Source organism: Panicum hallii, chromosome 9, assembly GCF_002211085.1.
Source record: "Panicum hallii strain FIL2 chromosome 9, PHallii_v3.1, whole genome shotgun sequence".
Classification (NCBI taxonomy): domain Eukaryota; kingdom Viridiplantae; phylum Streptophyta; class Magnoliopsida; order Poales; family Poaceae; genus Panicum; species Panicum hallii.
In genome coordinates, this window is record NC_038050.1 from 69,949,781 (window position 1) to 69,969,322 (window position 19,542).

Here is a 19,542-nt window from a genome sequence, read left to right on the forward strand (position 1 = left end):
CGGAAGGACTGCACCTTGTGTTCGTCGGCGTCGAGCCGCGGCCGGTGGCCCTTGAGGCGGTCGAGCTGCGGGATCAGGGACGTCAGCGGCGGGAGCTCGCAGACGGGTCGCGGGGGCCGCCGCCGCCAAGGACTCGAAGGCCGAGCGGGAGCCCGATCCGATTCTCCGGGTGAGCGGGGGCCCATGCGCAGGCCGACTCCACGGTGGCGAGAGGTGGTGGGCCGTGCGCAGGCCAACTCCACGGCGGCGAGCGCCGGGGCAGTTCGCATACGGAATGGAAGGGAGTAGGAATGGATTGGGAAGATACGAAAAATAAAAGAATGATAAGGAGAAAGAAAAATAAAATAAAAAGGAGATGATATCATAAATAATTTTTCTCATATTACCCTTATACTGTCTGAATATACTGCTTCATACTACCGATCAATATTGAAAAATTTCAACCGTCCGATATTTACGTACAGGTTCTTTCATACATCAGTATATAGGCAATGCATCAGATGCTCGTGCAGTAATAGTCGCTATTCCAAGGAGCAACAAACTCATCACGTCAGCATTAATATTACTTGTAAACAAAATTAAAATGTGATTTAGCAAAGCCGGTGTATGAACAAATGGGGAAGACCTAAATTGCATGCAGGGAGGACATATTTAGACACTCAACAATTGTCTGTGCACACAAAAAGATGCACAACACTTTATTAACCTGGAGCAGAGGACTCTGTGCTAGGTCGGCTGCATTTATGTTGTCTCTTAGATGACGATGGTTCAGCAATCCGTGCAGCAATGCTTGGCACTATCCCATGGAGCAGCAAAATCTTTGCGTCAGCAATAATATTTCTTATAAACAAAATGGCAAATTCATTGCATCAGCAACAATACTACTAACCTGGCGACGAGTAAGCTGTGGGATGGTTCTTGCGCTTGCAGCGAGCGTTTGGCACTGATGTCTCAGCAGGGGCTGACATTACTCGGTCAAGTGGTGCATTAGAAGTAACGCCATCTGTAGATAAAGTCAATATATGTACATAATCAATCGTCTGAGATGATGAGAACAGAAGCACATGGAAAAAGCACACATTTTATGTAACGTGTTGCTGACTCAAAGGCGAGAAACCTGCTGCATGTTGCTTGCATTTCCAATGTGCAATATGTCTCAGGAAGGGACATTACTCCAAGCCTGAACAATTACCAAGCACGATGGCCCTACTGGGAAATGTTATTTATAGTCAGTAATTCTGGGTAGGAGGAATACATGAGAAGCACATTTTATCAAGTGGACCTAAGGCACAATCACAGAGGCAAGCTGATGTTACTCCAAGGCTGAAGAATTACCAAGCATGATGACCCACCTGAAATTACGATTAGGATTAGTTATTGGGAAATGTTGAAGTGAGTAATTCTGGGTAGGAGGAATAAGTGAGAAAGCACAGTCTATCATGGGGGGCCTAAGGTGCACTATACAGAAACAGTCACTGACGCCTAAGAAAAACATGCAGGGAAGAAACATAGAATTCCAATAAATGGACGGAACACTGATACATGCGGTTCATCTGTAATAATGCATACCATCAACCGTCACCCATTCTAAGGCCCCAGATCAATCTCAATTCCTTAGCTGCTGTTCCAAGACTTGAGATTAGGGGTCCCTTCATTTGTTACATCATAAGATTTCATAGGTTGGTTACAAATTGTCGACCACGGCCATGCTAAACAGTTAAATTATGCATGGAACTAAGTGTAGGCTGCTATTCAGTGTCAGCTCCCCCCATGTTTAACTGAAGCAGTTAACGTTCATGAATTTCCGATATCATTTTCCAATCTAATATGGTGTGGACTTTTGCACTTCGACTACAAGCTTAGATATCATTTTTGTCAGCAAAAAAAAAACTGTGCAATGATTATACTATGGCAACATCGTGTGACATCAGCACACATAGTATAAGTGGTAATTCATGTCAATGAACAGTAGAGACTAAAGCATCATCCTCAACCGTCGCCAATCACTTAGCTCTAAATTTCTATATGTGTTGGGATAATTGGTTTCCACAATCCTCATTACACTCAGTTAGCACTAGTTTTACTGAATTCAGGTGTCTGCTGCAAAATTCATGAAGGTGTTTACAGGCATCTTTTTCCACATGGTGATCAGTCGACATATTCTTTATTGTTTGCTTCCCTAATCAGTTGACAGATAGGAAGGCACCAGGTTAATCCAAAATATGTACATGCATCAATCCACAGTAATGGTCTAATATACGGGGAGAAGCAACGAAAGGCATAAAGGCTGCTGAAGAAAAGTAAAGACGTCTAAAATAATTTCGCTGTCAATTGCAAATTGGGTGCGGGAGCAGCTCATAACCGCGTAGCTCTAATCATGGGCAAGCTTCTGAAACAGCAGAACAAAGATGCACTTTGTCGCAAATGGGAGCATGCAGTACATAAAAAGGTCAAAAGGTGGCAGAAAGGAAGGCGGTTGCCACCGATGCAGAGCAGGTCGCCGGTGTGCTTGCCGCAGGAAGAGACGGTTGGTGATGCGCTGTACTAGGATGGAGCTGGCACGGAAGAAAGGCGGCGCGGCAGCACGGGACCGTCCTTATATCGCGCGATTAGGCGACCAGGAGCGTGCACTGGCACTGTTGCACTGTAGCGCGAATCTGGGTTCAGAAACTATTATGTCTTATATGATGAGCCGTCAGGCTAACTGAGAAGGCGAGCGGAGCGGGAGCGCGTGCGTGGCGAGCGAGACGCGGCGAGAGCGCGCGACCGTTGCGCCGTCCGCTAACAATGGGCACGATAGATGACGTCGGCGGGCCCCAGCCCGGGCTGCGGCGGCAGGTGGCGGAAGTAGAGGAGGTGGAGCGTGACGTCGGCTGGTAGACGCCGGTTTATATACTGTTCGTCGACGATATGATGTTGCTGAGGTAGACGGCGAGAGGGTGGAGTTGCAGGCGGGGAAGAGCAGCGATGCATTGCGTCCTTGGAGACGGTAGCACCACTCGACGCCGCTCTGCCTGTCTGCCATGCCGCGCGCGGCTCTCGGCGGTGCAGCCATGGAGGAGCTCGGCGTCGGCGCCGCCCAGCCAGACGCCCAAAGATGCGGTCGAACTGGACGCGCCACGCCACTCGTGAACGGCGAGCGAGATCGCCGACACGCGGCGAGGCATCGTGTGGAGGCGAGCAGGCGGCCGTGTATGTGACGGGGGGCTTGCTTGGTGTAGTTGTACGCCAAGGAGTGGGAGAGGAGCAGCTTGGAGCACGGGCCAAAGCTGCCCGGCGGCGGCCGCGGCGGCGGCCTCGGAGCTTGCTTGCAAGGGGGCGAAGTAATGCAATGGAGGCCGGGGCTAGGGACGTGCGTCATGACGAGGAGGAAGAGCAGGTAGGAGGCTAGGAGCTGGCCACTCCTTTTGGAATGCAAGCAAGTCACGTAGCGAACACCTGGGCTCATCAATTGAGCTAACGGGGGCCACCCCAAAAGGCCATGGTTTGGATTGCAAGTTTAACTTGGTACTAGTAGATGCATAGAATGGGGGCTCTAACGTTTACTAATTAATGCAGGCAGCTGGTGCCGGAAAGATTGTTTCTTCTTTTTGTAGAAATACCAACTGAAACCAAGGTTCTCTGGGTAGGAAATGTATCTGTTTATATGCATGAAAGGTGATTGCACTTTTATCAGCATGTTATAGTTTCCTGAATAAATCATCTACGGCTCTAATTTTGTCCATGGTATTATTCAGCACCAGTTCCTTCAATGCCAAATGGAAAATGAATTTGAAGCAGATGCTAAACATGGTTCTATTAGATTAAATTGTCAAGAGATAATGTCCAAAGAAAGGCTTAATCTATTTTTATAAGCAGAAACATATGGCATTGTACAAATAGAAAAAATATTCATTCCTATCTATACTATAGGAATATACAATTTATTTATTTTTTGACAGAAGGAATATACAATTTAGGTAGAGGCAGAAAAGGTAGAAAGAGAAGAAGTATAGCATTTAGCCAACTCTTGCGATAATAATCTATGCTTGCAAGGCAACGAAGTTAAAAAAAAAAAGCATGTTGTACTAAACTACAAATCTATTCAGCACTAAGGAACTATCAGGTCACCTTAGATAACATGTTATTAATAACGCAGATCCTCTGTTCTGGCAAATACAGGTTGCGCTGGTGAGGGTTCAGAGACGGATCTGAACAAATTAATTTGTGGACGATTTCATGAGAAAAGTAGTCGAATAGAAAAAGAATATCATTACAACTTATGGAACTAACATAACACTGTAACTATCTAGCATGAAGAGCGGTAGAGCTCAAAATTTATTGACGAATGCTTATTCTAGCAATCTAACGCTGAAATTGGAGAGGGGCTGTGCAATTAGGGAAAAAGATTACTAAATATAAATCAGATCAGATCCGGGGGCGCTCACCTACCATCGCTGTCTTCAGTGCCATCCATCTCATCTTGCTGCCAGTAGAGCCATGAAGGTTGGGGTCTGTGTCACCTCACTAGTGTTGGTCAAATCGAGAACAGCAGGCAATGAGAGAGTTCTGAGCGAGGAACGGCGCTAGCGACGAGAGGGGAGGCGCGAGAGTGCGGCGGCAACCTGTCGGAGTCGGCGCAGACAGGGAACGACCGAACGGCACGGCGGAATAGCTCCGCGCTCGCCTGGGGTTTTCAGTCTTCTTCCGCGAGAAGAAGGATGGCCGAAATGTTGGCGAGACACTGATGACGCACACGACGGCCAAGCCCAGCAACACAATCATCTGATGGGTCAAGAAAGGTTGCAACGCTAGAGTAGGCTGAAGATGGTTAAAAAATATAGACCCACAACAGGAGACGTGTCGGCAATTGATATGGTTAAAACGCAGAGTCACTCCTGTCGCTCCTTTTTCTTCGGGCATAAGAGGTAACTTATATTCCATACCTATATTATAGGTATATATGCGTTGTGCTTATCATGGTACTGTGAAGCAGCTGGTCGTCCGCAGGAGCTTGCAGATGTCGTAACCACAAGGAGACACATCAGCCTCAGGAAAATGACAAGCAACAATGCTACGACGCGCAGGGACGTAGTAGTAGATGAGAGCAAGTTGGTGCTGAAATTGTGTCGAGTTTCAATGCGACTCGAAACGTGAGTGTTACTGCTGTATCAACCAAGAACCGGAGCGGTACTGTTACGACTCCTGGAATGAGTGTAAAGCCGCGTTTTCCAATAACAGATGCGGATGAAATCTCTTCTTGATTGGCGGCTCAAGGGAACCCCACTCACCACACTGGTTGCCTTGTTAGATCCACCGTACCCTTGGTTGTTTCGATTGCATGATTAATTAATGCACATGGTCAAAAATAAATACTCCCTGCGTATCAAAATATTTATTGCACTTAATTTTTTCTTACGACTTTGACCATTCATCTTATTCAAAAATTTATAGCAAACATAAAAAAAGTTAAATCATGTTTAAATTACCTATAATAGTAAAGCATATCACAAGCAAAGTAGATGGTATTTATATAATTTTTTAAATAAGATGAACGGTTAAGGTTATAAAAATAAGTTAATAGCAACAAAATATTTTGATACGGAGGAAGTACTAAGCTCCATTTTCGTGTTAGTACTTGGCTGTGACCGGCGATAACATTCACACACCGGTCATTTCTTGAAAAAAACACCCACCACGAGAGGCCAGCTGGAACATGACTTGGTTACGTTGTTGCATTTTAATACCTACCTGGATTCTCGTATGTCATAGACCCTAGCCTACCCTCTACGGCGAAGCTTCGCCGTGGTGGTGGTGCAAAGGCATTACCGACTAGTTGGTGGAAGAATGCTGACAGGAAGGTTTAGAGGCGGCGACAAGCAAACATTAGTAGATTAATGGAGGGAAAGGTTAGGCGACCGCGTGGACGGACGGTGGAGGCGAGCAAGGTTAGAGGTGGACGGGAAATAAACTTAGCAGAGAAAAAAGTCTGTTTGGTCAAATATGCACAAGCATAACAGGTAAACCAACCCACATAACCTCTTTCACTATCTTCAAAATACTTGTTCTTCTACATCTTCAAAGTAATTTTGAAAACTTCAAGCTGGCTACTTTGACCTACTTTCCCTCTCTCTCCCCCCACTGTTAATTCCATTAAATAGTACTACCTGGGAGGCAGTGAGTGATTTTGACATCATAACTAGTATTCATTTTATAGAGAATTAACTAAGGATAGGATGATCATTTTGTAGAGAATTAGCTGACGATAGGATGGTTATGATCTGGAGGAGTAGTTCTCATGCCGGCTGAACATTATGAATGGGAATATTGGAGAGATCCCTGCCTTTATCTGTGCGGTTTGTGCTGTGTGGATGCATCGCTGGCACAGTTGCACTTTGTCATAGCAGCAGTCATCCATTGCAAGCTCGACCACACCACCACTATTGATTTGATAACAGCAACATCTATTGCCAACTCCAGGTCTTAAACAGATTAAAAATCGCACGTACATAAGTAGTTGTTCTCACACAGCCCAACTCCATTCCAGGGCGCGCGCACAGGCGCACACATTATGCATGATACTACTAGCAGTGTCTGCCTCCCTCTCTTTCTCCCTTAACCGCTAAACAAGCAACACAAACCAAAGCTCAAACGTACCTTAATTAAGCAACAACACTTAGTGCCTGCGAGTCGTCGATCGCGTCCTATTAATTCCATGATCCATCGTCCATCGATCACCGCTTATCACGACTAGGCGGCCATGCGCGCCGGGTAGCTGTCGATGCAGTCGAGCCACGGGCTGCGCGCCGGGCGGCGCACGCGACGAACGGCGCGCCACACGGCGCTGTTGCACTTGAACCCCGACCCGAATGCGAGCTGCCACACGCGGTCGCCCCGGCGGACCCGGCCCTTGGCCTCCAGGTACGCCAGCTCGTACCAGATGCTGCTGCTGGAGGTGTTGCCGAAGCGGTGCAGCGCGGCGCGGGAGGCCTCCAGGTCGGCGTCGCGCAGCCCCAGGTTGCTCCGCAGGTGCTCCAGCACGTCGCGGCTCGCCGCGTGCATGCAGAAGTGCTCGAACGCGCGCTTGAAGTCCGGGATGTAGGGCGCCGCCGCGGCGGAGGCCTCCTCCCCCGGCGGCGGGGTGGAGGCCTTGGACGGGAACAGGTGGCGGAACAGCACCCCCGCGAAGAAGAGCAGCTGCTCCGAGAAGGGCAGCACCAGCGGCCCCAGCGTGGTGATGTTGGTCTTGAGCGCGTGCCCGCCCACCTCCAGCAGGTCGCGGCTGATGGACAGGCCCTTGATCCGCTGCTCGTCCTCCTCCTGGTACACGGACCGGAAGGCGCGGTCGTCGGCGCCCTTGTGCGTGCGCACCACGTGCTCCAGCTGGTACTTGGCGCGGTGGAAGTCGCGCCGCCGGTTCGACAGCAGCACGGCCGCGCACCCCGCGCGGAAGAAGGCGTTCGGGATCAGCATCGACCGCCGCTTCCCGGGGTACCACGTGAAGGAGACGGCCTCCGTGCTCACCACCACGGCCAGCCCGGCGCCGCTGGCCTGCAGCATGTCGCGGGCCAGGTCGACGGCGATGACGCCCGCGCTGCAGCCCATGCCCCCCAGGTTGTAGCTCAGGATGTTGCCCCGCATCTTGTAGTGGTTGACGATCATGGCCGACAGCGACGGGGTCGGGTTGAAGAGGCTGCAGTTCACCACCAGCACGCCCACGTCCTTGGGGCGGACGCGGCACTTGTCGAAGAGCTCGTCCAGCGCCGCGAACATGGCCGTGGAGGCCTCCGCGCGGCCCTCCTTCATGGTGGCGCAGTTGGCGTTGGGCTCGAAAACGCAGCGCGGCATGTAGGACTCGTCGCCGATGCCGGACTTGGCCAGCAGGCGCGACTGGAACGCCAGGCTCTCCTCGTCGAACTTGCCAGACTTGCGCGCCAGGTCGATGAACTCCGCCTTGGACACCTGCGTGCGTACGTGTTCATTAGTCTTCAAGCATCACATTACTAGTCACTGCATCATCATCATCAAAATATATTAGCAGCTGCTAATCCATTCTGTTGGCAGTTGAGAAACAGAGTACAGCTAGGCGTAGCCGACTGAACCATACTTGTACGGCCCATTGATTATTGGGCGTCGCCCCCAACGCCCCAACCGTACACAAAAGCGTGGCGAGTGATGAGTGGCCGACTGGAAACCGCTCCATCCTCTCTCTCTCTCTACCTGCCCGCCGTCTCGTCATAACTTCCTCTCCAGCCTCCGGCGGCCAGCCCATTAATACCAGTGGGCCCCCAGGCCCGCCGCGCCCCTTCATGCATGCTCATTACACGTTGATGGTGGCTGATTGTAAATGTTGATGGAGGATTAGATTCAGAAGAAGAGGGCAGCGTCTGTAGCCATGTTACGTGCGTTCATGAATGCTGCTGTCTGAAGTTTCTTGCGGCATTTATGGGCCTGCGATTGGTGGCAGCTGGCCGAGTACTGTGACCGTATTAAAGGACCGGCCCAGCTACGGTACTTGCAAAAGCGTGTAAATCGTACGCGCACCGATCTTAAAGCACATGGGTGTGTCGTGTACCGTAGCTGGTACACTACTACTCCTTGTTAGCTATAATCGGCCTTGCTAACCGTCCTCCTTTCCAAGTACGTTTATCCCTTTTATCCAACGGACCACGTTAGCGCAAAGTTCTTGATCGATTTATCACATACGAATTCCACAGTTTGAGTTTTTTTTTTTCGTGTACAAAAGATGCGTGCGCTAATCTTACAGGAGCAGACCCATGCCATGAAATGACCAAGTACCAGACGATGCACTAGGGATACAAATGCAACAATAACCTAAATAATCAGATTATTTTTTTTTGGCTGCAGTAGTTCATGAATCTCACTTTGTAACCTACAAGTATGTATATCCTTTTGAGTCTAAAGTTCCACATGACATGATTTTTCCATGCATCATCATCTCTTCTCTTCCCGGTTAGTATTATATATATCAACTATACTTAGCCTCAAACAACACACCTAACTCGAGACATTACCCTGATCCATTTTTTCTTAGTAGATCAAACCAGATCCGATGTGGTTTGCATGTCTTTCTTGTGTATGTGTGTGTAACATGACTATGAAATGTGTACTGCATGCAAATTAAACAGGCAAGAAATTAAGACGAATCAAGTCAAAGAAGAAACAGCTTCAGGCTTGAAAAGCATGCATGTTTTTTTAGTACTAATGGTAGAAGCGAGTGCCTAATCTGTGCATGCAAATGGAATCACACTGCTGGATGCGCTCATATATTACCTTGAGCTCGTCGGCGGGCTTGTAGCACGCGAAGTCGATGAGGTAGACGGGCCGTGGCCTGGACATGATGTAGACGGAGATGGTGAAGGCGAGGACGGCGAGGAAGGCGAGCACGGTGGCGAGGTCGTAGGTGGCCTCCCCCCACACCTTGGCCCACAGCTCGTCGCGGCTGAGGCTGCCCAGCTCGGCGCCGCACACCAGCACGATGACGGGGATGGTGGCCAGGTACACGCCGTGGCTGAGGAGGTAGTGGTACCCGAGGCGCACGTACTTGAGGTTCACCGACTGCAGGAAGTCCGGCAGCCGGCGGCGCACGCGCACCGAGAAGGTCGGCGACCCGGCGTCCGGGCCCGACGGCTCCACGCCGCGGTTCACGATCTCCGTCGAGAGCAGCGCCTGCTCCCGCGCCATGGCGCCCTCGCCCTGCCCTTGCGCAGTAATGGATGGGGGAGCTGCTGGTCGATCGCAGTGGCAGGAGCAGTGGCGAGATGAGGGGGAGGGGAAAGGGTCCAGCTAGTACTGATATACTACTAGCACAGGAGGAGCAGAGGGTGGAGGCAGCCGGGTAGGGGAGGAGATGGCGGGCAGGTGGGTGGCAGTTAATGCCATTAGAGGAGGCCAGGGCAGGGACGGAGGGGGAGATCACTTCATCAGCCTCCCTTGAGTTGAGGCATGGTGTTCATGCCTGCCTCCTCCATGCATGCATCTTTGATGATGTGTGTTAGGCTGACATCTTGGCCCCAGCCTGCTGATCGATGAACTGCACCGCGGCACAAGACCTTTTTTGCATGTTCACCGATGCACTGACCACACGTCATGTTTGTTACCTGTGGCAAGAAGATACGCATGCTTTATCTGTATGACATGAGCAGGCATGCCCGGCTTTCCTTGGAGGGCCTGGAACGGACTAGAGCTATCCGGATTCGCTCAAGAACAATGACGCGCATCCTCATTCCACACACACGAGCGCACCCCCCCCCCCAAAAAAAAAAGAAAAAGAAAAAGAACAAAAAAAGTTGGAAGACAAACTGATGGCTGCACTGAAAATGGTGGCCCAATCGTCTTGATCAGACCTGTATTAGCCTAAGTCAGGTCAATTTACACTCGAAGAGAAAAAAAAATGACACTCGACGACGTGAGGTATCGCTGTACTGAAAGTGCCCTAGCTAGCACCTGCGAACTGAACCTGAAGCGCACGTCGGCGGATAATGTCAGGAGGGGGTGGCGGATCGCGGATGGGCCGGTGCCCGGTGGAGCCCTTGGGATCTCGGCGGCATCCATGGTGCCTAGCGCCGGCACCTAACCTCGCCGGGGCGAAATGAATTGGGCCTGTCTGGCCGGTTGCTGCTGTGCAGTGGCGGTGCTCGGCCATAGCTGGAGCTCATTCACTCCGATTCCCTGAGCTGGTTGGGGGACTCGATCGCTCGTGGCATTGAAACCGCGCGCACGGTACCACCCCAGCTGCCTCAAAAATTTTGACAGGTATACATCGCACAAGTACACCCCGGGAATTCCGGAGCGCGTCAATACCATGCGTTTCTGCTTCTCAGAACAAAGTTACTGTCAAGTGTCAAGGGTAAATCATTTCGGATTACGCGCACCGTTTTACAAAATTACCGACAAGGAAACAGGGAACACCGTGCTCGGCTTCATTGTCTGAAGAAGACAGAACTCAGCGAGCCAGAACACGAAGACCTCATGGTTTCAAAAGAAAAAAAAAAGAAAAGAAACACGGAGACCTCAGAGATTGACAGGCAAGAGTGACAGCGCTAAGAGCTGCTGCCCATTCATGCCAAAAGCGACAGCTTGACCCCAGTCCGCGAGGGTTAACCACCTTGCTAGTGACATTTATCCTCTGGTGCTGTACATCCATACGAGCAGTTGGTTGGGGGTTCGGCTCGCGACATCACTCGCGATCTTGGCTTCCCGTGGGAGAACGTACTCAGACCTGACAGGAAAAAAAAAATCAGTCACGATCAGGAGGATAACAATGACTTAATGACACCAGGAAATGAGACGGTTGGGAAAGTTGAATGTTTCCGTTTGCCCGGTCAGACGCGTGTATATACCTTTTCCATGTATATCATGCACAGTGATGGGGACAAAGATTAATGTGCATAGCGGATGCCAGCAACAACTTCCAGCCCCCTAAATTGACACGGCGGCTCACACTGTACCTCTTAATGGTACTGCTGCAACAGTTTCAGCTGGAGGTGTTCCAATTTCATGATGGGTTGATGGTCCAGGCACACAGGATGGCATACCTCTCTGCACATCAAAACATCTTTTTCTTTTAGCAAAGCCCGAAAAAGCAGGCAACTAATTCAGAATTGAAATGGCTTCGAAATTAGAATTTTGTTTGATGGGGAAAAGATGATACTCTTCCATTCCATTGCATCTCCAGTTCCTGTGGAAGAGATGGTCGGTTCTCCGAGCAGTGCCAAACCCTAACCCAGAAATCTGAACGACTGGGGATTGATTATCTTGAGTGTGCCAATAAGAATGCGACTTAGTCAATCCGGTGAGCTCCTAACAGCACCGCCATTGTTAGGTTCCTCAAGAATCAGGACTCACTGCCGTGTGGAGCCTTAAATAAGGAACATGGCGCCCATCCAAATAAGCATCAAGAGAGGATGGACGGACGCGGACGGACGGGAGATCTGTAGAGCAGGAACAACATTCATGGTGGCAACGACCCAGGAGGAAAGTAAATGGGGGGCGTCTTGCTCCCATGTGGTTGCATTAAGCCGTGCCTCTGATCGCCATGTGAGCATGTTTGCAGAAGAGGTGGTGGATCTTTTCTCCATGGACAGGCCAGTGAACGAGGAAGTGAAATATCTCCTGTTAAAAGACAGAGATAAGCACGAAGAAGGAAGTTCACATAAGAACATTGCAAATTATTGGTAGAAAATAAACAGGATGCACATGCTACACCAGTTTGTTGTTCAGAAGCTAAGATGACATACATAAATAATACCAGCAATTTCAGATGTCTGCAGCATGGGATTTGGGTTGAATAGTTATTTCACCTTGAGACAAGAGGCTGGTTTTCCTTTCTGTTTGCAGCAACATAGCACAAAAAAACAGGTTAATCAGCTCATACCTTCACCACACAAAACGGTTAGGTTGCTAGTTTCAGGAAGCGCCAAGAGATGTTTAGTACAGTAGGACAGTATCTAATACTGCTTTAAAGCCAGTCACAGAATTTGCTGGGCAATGTAAGGGATGGCACATTATCAGGGGGACGACAAAAAGAAAGATGCCAGATTGCCACTTGCCAGTTAATATCATAACTCCACATACTCATTACTTTTGCTAAATTGGTGAAAATGTACACCAGCCAGGAGAAAAGAAATTCAATTATATATATATGAACCCCTTTCTTAATCCAAAAGGGAGGATGCACTGTGTGCACGTTTGCAAACTTCGGTGGCACTTGAATCAACCAGAGAAGGAGAGGGACCTTCAAAATACATAATTTGAAATATAGCAAAATTGACTATCACAACATGCACAACACAAACCAAATGAAACTTAGAAGAACAACTTCTAGGAAAGCTCTACAGCAAGACCAGCAAGGCAGCAAATCTAATCACCATATCATGAAGAAAGTAGATAGAGCAGACATTAGACATATTAAAGTGTAGAGAGAATGTTGACATATTCCGCATATATTTTACTATATCACCAGCTGTACAATTATTAGTCATTAGGTAATAAATTATAGGTCAGTGTATCATGTTTTGCACACCGAAGTCAAATTAACAAAAGAGTGCAGAACAGCTCCAATTGACATATTCTAGCAAACGATTTGTTCATCCATAATACAAAATTGCTTGTATACAAAGATTATCATTTATCAATGACACTGGAGGTAGGCATGCACATATCTGAACTTCTAATTCATCACCTCCTGCCTCCTGGAATGCTGAAAGGAAGGCTACGACTGTTTAATGAATATATCTTGGGCAAAACCATAACTTGAGTAGAGCATGTTGCATGTTTCGTCTCATCCATCTTTTTTTCCAAAGAAGATATCATAGCCACTGATGTGGTTTTATAACATGGTATAAGCAATATTCAAGCCTGCCAAATCTGACCAATGCGCTCTGTTTGTGCTTTGACTAATATTTGAAGTCCAAATACGTCAGTAGCGAGGGAACAATACCCAATCTTCCTCAATCTGTTTAGGCTTGGGCTAAGACATGGAACTCTGTGAAAGCCAGCAGCTAGGGATTAGTCTACAATTATATCCAGAGCCTAATGTCACAAGCAGTTTCTTCCAAGTTTTGTTCAATGAAACTAAAAACAAGAAACTGTTCTTCTGTGCTGCACGCAGACAGCCACCAATTCAGTCTCCGCAAAGTTCATCCGCATCCCCTAAATCCATCTCAGAATCATCTGAAATAGAACAGCCATCTAAGATGTCATCTGAATTTTCACTTTCAATGTCCAATACAGCATCATCATCACTACCTAATAAGTAATCCTCTGAATCAGAAGATGCGTCAAATTTACCAATATTCTTCATCCTCCCTCTGTAACCAGTAAGTTGAAGGAGCTTTTCCCTCCACCGCACCAACGGGCACTTCTCTATCAATTCTGTCCCATCATATGCCTCTGTTAAGAATACGCTCAATCTCTTCCCCCTCTCAGAAACATAAAAGATGCCATAATGCTTCAGGAGTAACCTCATCAGCTTCTGTGGCATTACAAACTCACGGCGGAAATGCGTAAGGTGATCGGTCACCAGCCTCTTTTCCAACATGAAGCTCAGTATCTCGTGCATCACTGCAACAGCCCTCTTATCAAACTCTGGCGTGCCTGGAGTCAATCCCTTTGCCTCCGCATAAGGGGAGAGGTAGGTCATCTTCTGAAACTGCTCGGTATTGCCCGTCTTCACATAGTGATGAGCTTTTCCTCGAAATCTGTAGTAACTTGTAAAATTCGGCGGGAATTTCATTGGGAACGGAAGCGAGAGCTCTCCTGGAGGACTGGCATTGGCATCACCAGCTGATGCAGCAGCATTCTTCTCAAGCTCAGTGACCGCCCAGTTTGGGTTCCAAGAGACAAGCTGCAGATACTCACCATCCTCCAACCTGACCACCCTGAACTGCTCGGGGAACATGTGCACCCACCGCGTCCTAAAGTCATGAGGAAGCCCCATGTCGCGCCGGAAGTGGGCGATCTTGTCGATTGGCAGCCGCCTGTCCACGGACATCATGAGCATCCTGGTGACATACTGCGCGGCCGTGGGTGAGTGCTCCTCCAGCAGGCGCGACTCCTCCTCGACGAGCGCTTCTGCCTGCGGCGAGAGCCCCGCCCACATGACGCCGCGGCTGTCGCGGCATACCTCGAACAGGTGCGGCGAGCGGCGCACGAAGTGGGCCACCTTGTGCGGCTTGACGAGGCCGAGCTGCGGCCGCAGGATCTCGAGGCGCTTGAGCGGGGTGACGTGCTCCTCCTCCTTCTTAAGCGCCTCGACGACGGTGAGCACCTTGGAGAGCACCTTCCAGCGCTCGATGGCCACCTCGAGCGCGTGCACGCGCTTCTTCTTGCTCCGTTCCTTCACGCTGCGGCCCCGCGTCATGCCCCGCGCGGGTGAAAGCTGGTAGGGGCACTGGAATTGCCACTGACCCTGGCCCCGGCAGCGAAGCAGCTCGCTCAGGCGATTGCGCGAACACGTTGCGCGCATGGCGTGTGGGGCGGCCAGGAATTGCACAAGCAGAAGAGATCGAACAGCTGCGGTAATAACTCTATTATAAGGAGGAGGACGCCGAGGACACGGAGCTAGTTGCGCCGCTGAACGGCGGCGAGAAGAGGAACGCGACACGAGAAGGCGGCGGCGGCCTGGAGAGCTGGAGAGGCCGACGGGTGACAAGGGAAGGAGAAGAAGTGAGAAGGGAGGCAAGGGGCCGTGCGTTTGATGTCGTTTAACAGAAGCAGAAAACAAGTATCGCAACCCATTTCTCGATTAGGCTTGTTGGGCTCTCTTTCATTCTGGCCCAATATTAAGCCCACAGTTAACTTGACTGTGGGCTTACACAAGAGACCGCGAAGGCCTAAAAGGAGGAGGAGGCGGTCTCTCGTACGTAGGTCTTCGGCCCACCAGGCAAGTCTGCCCTCTACGCCTTCGATGAAGGCGGTTTCTGAACTGCTTGTTGTACTACGGGTGTCCAGTGCGAGTGCACAGATGCTAAATATTTCCTTTTCTTTTTCTGAATGAAGAAAAGGAACCTTTCAAAAAATAAATAGAGAAAGAATAAGAAGAGCAGAAGTTAGTATGTTTCCAGACCTCCATTCCCCCATGGTCTTCAGCGGAGGCATTCTTCTCGCAGTCAGCTTCTTTCTTCTTCTTTAAGCAAATGCAGTGAACCAACGTCTCTAACTGTTCCACGAGTAATTCGTTCGTCCAGTTCAACTAAGGGGAAGAGAGCAAAGGCGAGATCGCGCATGCTCTATTGCTCTCACCTGCAACACTTGGTCACCGCACAGGTCGCGACTGCCAAGTGCCCAAGTCCGCGCGCTACCGGTCTCTGAGACGATCGGTCGAGTCGCCGAGCAGGCTCAGGACACGCATGCCGCCTGCGACCGCGTGCGCGCACGGACCAGGCTGCCAAGTCCTCCGTTTTGTCTACCCCCCAGGCCCCGGCAATCTCCTCCCCCTCCTCCTTGATGCGGAGGCTACCAAACCAAACGAAGCGTGACCACCCTGGTGTGGTGTCCGGACCCCGGAGGAAGGAAGGAAGGACATGGTCCGCGGGGACGGCAACCGCGTGAACCCTCTCGGTCCTTCGCGCTGGCACGTGGTGAGCGCCCACACGATCCGGCCGGCCCCTCGTCTCGTCGGAAAAAGAAAATATAAACCGGAGCAGCTCGCCTCGCTTGCGCAAATTGACTTGCTCCGAACCGCTTCCGCGGTTCTGCCTGGTTTTCAACACGCACATGCCGGAGCCCGCTCCAGCACGAGGGTCCGCGGCGCCGTCTGCGTCTTTTTGAAACGGCCTCGGCTTGCGTGGTGCCTAATTCGAAGCGCTCTTTCCTGTGCAGACAGATTTGCATGCAGCGGCACGATCCGAGCATCATCATTGAAGTGCGTCAGTGTCAGCTCGTTTGACCTTTTAAAACCTGCTCGAATTTTCGCCCGCTACTCACTGGGATTTTTTTTAAACAAAAATCCTTCGGCAAGGTAATTTTACTGAGGCTTTGGGTTAGCGTGACGGTCACGACGGACCCCCCGTCCGAGCCGAGATCCCTCTCTAATGATGGCCCGGATATTTCCGCACCCAGCACCAGCAGCATGCCGCCCGCCAGGTTGCTGTCCGAAAACGAGACGGAATCGGGCGCGCATCGCATCCCGCCCTCGTCCCGTACGCCCAGGCCAGAGCTTTCGGAGCTGTGCCGGCGAACCTGGCCGGGCGGGGCAGGCACGGGCGCGTGCGCGATAGGAAACACCAGCAGAAGGCGGAGGGAGAGATACCTTGCGGGGGCCGCGCGGAAGCCGATGGGCGGGGGAAAGCGACGCGACGGGCTCGGGGTGATTTGAATATGAATAGTAGCGGGGGCGTGCACTGCAAGTTGCAGCCAGCGGTTGGGAGGGGAGGGAAGGTTCCCGTCGCCTCGCCTGGCTCGGTCGGCATGTGGATTCCGCGGGTGGCCCACTTGCAAGAGACGGCATAGCATAATCCACGCCGTGGGGGTGGGGGTGGTGGTGCCCGCTCCGAAAGGTAATGGCGCGTACGCGGTTTTGCGGGCACGTTTTCGTGGTGCCCGTTTGGACCACTTTGGAATTTCCCGAGCAATAAACTACGGTTTGAGGCTGTGGTTGGAGTTTCGTTTGGGATTTCCTTCTTCCTGTTTCAGATTTCATTTTTGTTTCTTGAGCTCATAGTTTTTTTCAAAAGAAAAGGTCAGGCACGATTTCTACAGGGAAAACATAAAGATTGAAGTGCACCAATTGACGAATTGTTCAATTTCCATCTTCTTTCTATCGAATGTGACGAGCAAATCGCTCTAGTTAAAGAAAAAGAGGTAAACAAGAATACATCTCTACAATTCTCTGTCCCTGTAAGAGCATGAGCAAATGCTCTGGCTCCGTTTGGTCCAATCCATTCCGATGCCAGCCCCAGGACCCCACCCAATTAAATCACTACTAATCGATCCCCCAGCATGCGCAGCCCAGCGAGCTCCGAATCACAGCGCCATGGTGAGGCGGTCGGCGTCCGCGCTCCCCAGCCCGAGCCAGGCAGCCGGCTTCTTCTTCTCGGCCTCCTCCGCGGGGGACGGGCGGGCGTAGGGCGCGCGCTCGACGAGGCGGTCCTTGCGCTTGGCGAGGAACCGCTGCAGCGACGCCTTCCTGGCGATGGGCAGGTCGTCGCGCGGGGCTGGGGCCGGGGCCGCCGCCCGCTCGGCGCCGGCGGCCAGGCGCATGACCTCGGCCGCCTTCTCCGCCGGGAAGTCCTCGAACACGACCACCCGCCCGCCGTAGAAGATGGTGAGCGGCGCCGCCGTGGACGCGGGCCCGGCCGCCTCCTCCCCCCTCGCGGCGGCGGCCGGCTCCTGCTCGGCGCCGACGTCCGCGCCGGGCATGAGGCTCAGCGTCGTCGCCGGCGCGCGCGGGGCCGGGGCGGCCGCCATCTTCTGCTCCGCCTTCACGTACTGGCTGAGCACGCCGCAGGCCAGCGCGAACCTCCGGCTCTTGCCCTCCGCTGCAGCCATGGCCGTGTGAATCGAACTTGCTTCTCCTCTTCCTCTTCTTCGCTTGCGCGCCGCGGTCTTGGCTTCTCTTCGCTTCCTCTTCCTCTTCTCTCGGATGCGCCTGCGCCTGCGCTTGTGCTGCTGCTTGCTCGATGGTGCTGTGTGAATTGACGGGGGGCGCGGGGAGCCTTGTTTTATAGGAGTCGGGGGGCAACGGGCTTGATGGGGGTGGGGACGTGGGACGCATCGTTAGTTTTTCCGGCGGGTGGGGGAGGAGACGTGAGGCGCGGTGGTGGTGGTGCGGGGCACGAAGAACACGTGATTCTTGTGGGCGGGGGCAGAGCAGGTGTGGTGGGACGGTCGCTGGGCGCTGGCGGGACGGAGACGTGCGGAAAGGGAATTGCCTGCTAGGGTATGATTTGATTATTCCTTCGCCCGGTGGGGGGAGAGAGGAGCGGTGCGGCCCCTTTTCGTCTCTCTCGGCTAGCTAGCTGCCTCCGGTTGGTAGCTTCACGCGGAGCGAAAAGAAAAAACGTGGTTGGGAGCCTGGGACTTTTCTTTTGCAGGAGCCAAAGCGGAGGGATGCATGAGCATTTGAGCTCCTTTATAGAAAAGCTATAGTATGTGCAAACGATCTACGGTTTCTTTCGTGCGAATCGAGACATTTTTCTGCTCGGAAATACGGTGGTGGGCATGTTAGAAATGGTTTCAGTTTCACCGGCGTATACATGGAAAAACGAAAAGATGTTCGGCTCGTGTGAATTCCTCGTCAGTTTCAACTGCAAAATATTTATCTTTTTACCTTACAAGATACTAGATCCTATAGCGAAAGTATGACTAGGTGCTTTTCACTTGCAGATGGATACTCTTGATTCTTGAGTCAGCGAGAGTCGTGGGTGTACTCGAGCAGAGCAGCTGAGGGATGGCTGCCATACTGCCTCGTAGCCCGCGCGCTAATTACTCTTTTGTTAATACTCTCTTTCGTACCTTATTTGCTTGCTCATCAGGTGCTCTCTTCTCGTGTGCAAGGGCTGCTGGGGAAATGGAAAGCATAAATAATCGTGGGCTGCTACTAGCATGCTGCTAATTGGGTAGTCTTGGGTCATGCTGGATTTGCCTAGAAAAAGCCGGGTTCGACTGGCCACTGCGGTGTAGTGTGGCTGCGTCACTGGGCGCTCGTACCGGCCGATCAGGGTCCTGATCGATGCCGGCACCGGACCGCTCGCGGCTGATCTCGTCGAGGCGGCGACACGACGGTAGCGCTGACCATGAAGTCCAGCACGGGGAGCTCGCGCGGGAGGCGCGCCCAGTGCGGAGTGAGTAATTGCTCGCGGTGACCAGCGCCGAGAGGGTCCTCGGGGAGCACGCTGAGACGGTCCTCGCCGGCGGCGGCGCAGAGGCGGACGTGCGCCTGGCGTCGCCTCCATCGACCCCGACGGCCCGCTCCGCGAATAACCGACCGGTCTGGTTGATATCCAGCGGCCCAGCGGGGCTGGGTGGATCCGGGAACGAGGCGGAGCTCGCGGCGAAAGTGTTTAAGTTAGTCTAAAATGGATGTAAATGATATTTTTG

General features: G+C 51.6%; 3 protein-coding genes across 9 annotated transcripts; all 3 read right to left on the reverse strand.

The window, feature by feature from the left end:
- Positions 1-6,422: 6,422 nt before the first annotated feature.
- Positions 6,423-10,089, reverse strand: LOC112875474 (3-ketoacyl-CoA synthase 10). The gene is made up of 2 exons (XM_025939339.1): positions 9,274-10,089; positions 6,423-7,941 (listed from the first exon to the last, which is right to left on the reverse strand). Exons 1-2 carry the CDS (start codon positions 9,682-9,684, stop codon positions 6,730-6,732), a joined length of 1,623 nt encoding a protein of 540 aa, XP_025795124.1. The 5' UTR covers positions 9,685-10,089; the 3' UTR covers positions 6,423-6,729.
- Positions 10,090-10,839: 750 nt separating this feature from the next.
- On the reverse strand, positions 10,840-15,421 carry LOC112873568 (protein WHAT'S THIS FACTOR 1). 7 transcript variants are annotated; one of them, XM_025936575.1, is made up of 4 exons: positions 13,184-15,421; positions 12,251-12,329; positions 11,343-12,114; positions 10,840-11,221 (listed from the first exon to the last, which is right to left on the reverse strand). In XM_025936575.1, the coding sequence occupies exon 1, from the start codon at positions 14,966-14,968 to the stop codon at positions 13,625-13,627; it is 1,344 nt and encodes a 447-aa protein (XP_025792360.1). In that variant the 5' UTR covers positions 14,969-15,421; the 3' UTR covers positions 10,840-11,221; positions 11,343-12,114; positions 12,251-12,329; positions 13,184-13,624. The 7 variants fall into 7 exon arrangements, with proteins under 7 accessions (XP_025792360.1, XP_025792359.1, XP_025792358.1 ...); XM_025936574.1 differs by having other exon boundaries at positions 12,240-12,329; XM_025936573.1 differs by having other exon boundaries at positions 11,343-11,541; positions 11,654-12,114; positions 12,303-15,421.
- A 1,804-nt stretch (positions 15,422-17,225) lies between these two features.
- Positions 17,226-18,148, reverse strand: LOC112876948 (protein TIFY 11b-like). The gene has a single exon (XM_025941132.1). It carries the CDS (start codon positions 17,989-17,991, stop codon positions 17,467-17,469), a length of 525 nt encoding a protein of 174 aa, XP_025796917.1. The 5' UTR covers positions 17,992-18,148; the 3' UTR covers positions 17,226-17,466.
- Positions 18,149-19,542: the final 1,394 nt, after the last annotated feature.